General features: G+C 35.4%; 1 protein-coding gene across 1 annotated transcript; it reads left to right on the top strand.

Annotated features, from left to right (window-relative positions):
- LOC104765730 (U-box domain-containing protein 29-like) lies at positions 2,293-3,782 on the top strand. Its single transcript, XM_010489490.2, has one exon. It carries the CDS (start codon positions 2,453-2,455, stop codon positions 3,725-3,727), a length of 1,275 nt encoding a protein of 424 aa, XP_010487792.1. The 5' UTR covers positions 2,293-2,452; the 3' UTR covers positions 3,728-3,782.

Below are 4,519 nucleotides of genomic sequence, written 5' to 3'. Positions count from 1 at the left end.
CTTTCGGTCACCCATGCCTTTTATCACATACTGATCAACAAAAAAATTCAACTTTAGCTGTTTTCCTTATATTCAAAGAAAGAAGGCTAAGAGCTTATAAACAAAACAAAAAAAAAACAAAGAAAGAAAGAAACTATATATACCTATTCAAATAATAATGCATGCAACAAATACAGTAATGGATGAATGAAGAGAAGATAATTTTTGAAAGAGCAAAAACTGAAAGAAGAACAAAAACCAAATGGCACAACCCACCCTTTAGGCATTAGTATATATCACCAAAAGTAATGTATTTTTTATGTATAATATATATACGAATGGCACAACCGTGAGCAACTAAAGCAATGATCAATAAAATAAAAAGTAGGACCAAACTCAAATCCATTGAATAATGAATAATATAATTATAAGGCAACTCCTAATTTTGTTAGCTTCATCAGACAATTAGGCAGTCCAACCATATATACTTTTTCAGACAACTAAAAAATGTAACTGCGAATACTTTTATAATTTATATACGTTATTGTTCCTCACAAAAAAAAAAGTTAATATATATCTAACAAACAAACATTATAGTGACCAGAAAGAAGAGAAGATGACAATCCCAGAAAAAAAGAAACGCTTTTGCTTTTTCTCCCCCCGGCATCAAAAACACTTCTTCGCTAGCTTGCTTGAATAATATAATCCATCAAGTTTCTCTTTCTCCGTAGTGGAAGCCAACACAATCTTTATTTATTAACAACATTAAACATATATATAAACTATACAAAATATAAATGTCAAAATATTATTATCCGCCCATGACCAATCTCAGCTTGTATATATGAATGGTGATCGAAAAAGCGGGACGTTTTTGTAACAAAAAGGAAAATCCGCATTTATTACATCATTCATACTATTTACGTTAATTTGTGGTTTTATAAAAAACTAAAAAGGAAAACCGCATTAATTTTTTGTTCTATTTTGTTATATGAAAAACGCTCCGCTAATGAATGTTTTCCAAATATGGTGCGGATCACTATAAATCCGCTTTCCTTTTTGTTTTTTTAATAAATGATCCATTAATAATTATCCAAATTAGTATTAAAAGAAGGTTTATGGTAACTAATATATTTTTTTAAGTAAAAAAAGAAGATGTTTATGCAATAAATAATTATATTACAAATAATAAAATAAATAAGAATAATTTACATATGTTGTAAATACCAAAAAAGTTAATAAATTATAAATATATATATTTTAGTTGTGCATAAAAATATGTACATAAAAGTTAAATTTTGGTTTAAATAAATTTGATTATTTTTTTATCATTACAAATTAAATCAATAATGCATAATTAACTAGATTTAAATTTTTTTAAAAAGAAATTATAGTTTCTTCTAGAACAAATTTATGTTTAAACATTGTATTTCTTCACTATTTTTATGAACACAAATTTACATGATTAATTTAAAAGATTTTTTGGTTTTTAAAGTTTATAAATAATAGATGAAATTATTATTTTATTAATAATAAAGAAAACAATTTAATTTATGATATACTTGCTAATTATGTTATTTGTAATATGTGATTATAATATATAATTATATTAGTTAATAGTTTTGAATAAAATAATTTGAAATCCGCACCGCAAATCGTTTTTTTACCAATCAAACATTAATTTGTACCGCATATATTGTATTAACCGCACTTATCCTGTAAATACTTTTGTCCCGCACGTGCCGCAGTTCAATCGTACCGCACTATCAAATTGTTTGTCCTATACAACCAAATCCACTGTTACCATTCGGATCTGTTGCTTTTGGTTTCTGATTATAAAAATAAAATAACATATATATATTTTACATTATAGTTCATAAAAAGTGTACTAAAAATAGGACATGAGATGGACCAAGGCCATGTGGCTGTGGGACGAGACTAAAATAGACCCCCTCGTACAGATATGAGATCCCACCAATCCCACACGCTTCAAACTCACACACGAGTAATGGTCACTCTACGCTGTTGGTTCTGGTCAAAGTCCTCCCCATCAACAAACGACACATCGAAACGGTTACGACTTGACCCAATCCACATACGACCTTACTACTTCTACTCATTGATCCAGAAACGTTCTTTGATTTGTTTTGACCCCTGACCAAAACTTAATTGAATCTTTCAATCTTTTTTTCTAGAATTTCCGACTTGTCCTCAAGATTATTCAAATACTATATGAAAATTATTATGTTTTGGGAATATTATTACTCAAAAAAAAAAATGTTTTAATGAATTAGGTTAAAAAAAGAGTGACGCAAGCGTGCGTTTGACTCTCTCTCTCTCTCTCTCTATATATCTTAAAAGTTTAAAACCCATCAAAGTCTCCACTCACTTTGTTTCATTCTCCATTCTTCTTCTTCACCTTCCACACTTACGCATCCCTCATCTTCCCGCATTTTCTTCTTTTTAACTCGAGATGGGGAGACACGACGATGAAACAGAGACATCGTACATTACAGTCCCTAGCTTCTTCAAATGTCCTATATCTCTAGACGTGATGACATCTCCCGTTAGTCTCTGCACCGGCGTAACCTACGATCGAGCCAGTATCCAGAGATGGCTCGACGGAGGTAACAACACTTGTCCCGCTACTATGCAACTCCTCAAAACTCAAGATCTCGTTCCTAACCTCACTCTCCAACGTCTCATCAAACTCTGGTCCGACTCTTCTGGTGCCGGTTCTTCTCCGGTTCCGGATCCTCCCTCTGGTCAAAAAGTTCCAACCAAGGAAGAAGTTAACGACTCGTTGAATAGACTGATGACGACGCTAGATAGAGACGATGACGTTCGTATTGAGATTTTGACTAGGATCGTTCGGTTCTTGAAGGACTCTGATTCGAACAGAGAGTTTCTCAAGAAGAAGAAGACAGAGTTTACAACAATGCTCGTTGGTATCATACGAATGAAGACGACGACGAAGAAGAAGATGGAGTTAGTTCTAATGGCGTTTAAAATTTTGGATACGATCAAACCAGATCGTGAAACGTTATCGAATCTGATGCTCAACGACGACGGAGGAGATTGTTTAACGGCGATGCTCTTAGCGATCCGACGAGGGGATCAAGATTCGAAGATCGAAGCCGTTAGGGTTTTGGATTGGATCTCATACGACGCTAGATCAAAGCTCTTGGTCGCGGAACACGACGGCGTTTTAACAGAGACGGTCAAATCGATCAGCGTCACCGAGTCAGATCCGAGTTTGATCGAAGCGAGTTTATCTTTTCTAATCATGATCTCTAAATCGAAACGAGTCAGATCGAAACTAATCGCCGCTAAAGTAATCGTCAAGATCAAAGACATTCTCATGACCACGGAGATGATGAGCGTCTCCGTGACGGAGAAGTCACTGAAGCTGTTGGAGACTCTGTCGTCGAAGCGAGAAGGGAGAGCGGAGATATGCGGGGAAGACAACGGGAGATGCGTGGAAGGAGTTGTGAACAAGCTTTTGAAAGTGTCGACGGCGGCGACGGAGCACGCGGTGACGATACTGTGGTGTTTGTGCTATGTTTTCAGGGAAGGTACGACGGTGGTGGAGAGGAGTAACGGAGTGACGAAGCTGTTGGTGGTGATACAGAGCAACTGCTCGGCGATGGTGAGACAAATGGCTAAAGATCTGATTAAAGTGTTGAAGATTAACTCTTCTGCTTTGTCTGCTTATGAGACCAAGACCACTCATATTATGCCTTTTTGAATTTTATATTTTTGTTATTATTATTGAATAAAACAAAACAGAACCTCAAAGAACTCTTCTTAGAAAACTTTTATTGATTAGAAAATAACTCAAAACTAAGTTTCTCACAAACTCTTAATCTCTCTTAAGTTATGCCACAATCTCGACACATCCTTATATATAGAATAAGAGACATAAAACCAAATCCTACTTGAAATAGGTTTTAACTAGATAACTCCTAGAATATTTTGAACTAATCCTAAACCATCTCTCGGTAGGAATAGTCTAGAACCTTCCTCTTTTAACTTCGCTTGTCCTTCAAGCTTAAGCTAACATTCTCCCCCTTAAGCTTGACTTCCTCTCTTGCAATATCCTTGACACCCACAAGATCTCTCATCTCCATGAATTTAATTTGTCCAAGAGCCTTTGTAAGTATATCCGCCTTCTGCTTGCTCCCTGGTATATGCTCCACTTTGACCAAACCATTCTCAACACATTCTCGAATGAAATGATACCTGCGGTGAATGTGTTTACTCCTGCCATGAAAAACAGGGTTCTTCGTAAGGGCTATGGTGGATTTGTTATCTATCTGAATCACCACTTTCTCACTTTCTTGTCCAGTGATCTCCCCGAGAATCTCCTGAAGCCAAATAGCTTGTTTAGCTGCTTCAGTGGCCGCCATGAACTTTGCTTCACAAGAGGACATTGCCACAGTTTCTTGCTTCTGAGATCACCAAGTTATCGGACAATGATTGAGATAGAAGACATGCCATGTTGCACTCTTCCCATTGTCTTCATCTACATTGTGACTAC

The sequence above is a fragment of the Camelina sativa genome, chromosome 19 (assembly GCF_000633955.1).
Source record: "Camelina sativa cultivar DH55 chromosome 19, Cs, whole genome shotgun sequence".
NCBI lineage: Eukaryota > Viridiplantae > Streptophyta > Magnoliopsida > Brassicales > Brassicaceae > Camelina > Camelina sativa.
Note: the sequence above shows the minus strand (reverse complement) of the source record. Positions and strands in the feature narration are given on the sequence as shown.

Excerpts from the sequence above, each read along its gene's own strand:
- LOC104765730 (XM_010489490.2), top strand. The coding sequence starts at position 2,453 with ATGGGGAGACACGACGATGAAACAGAGACATCGTACATTACAGTCCCT.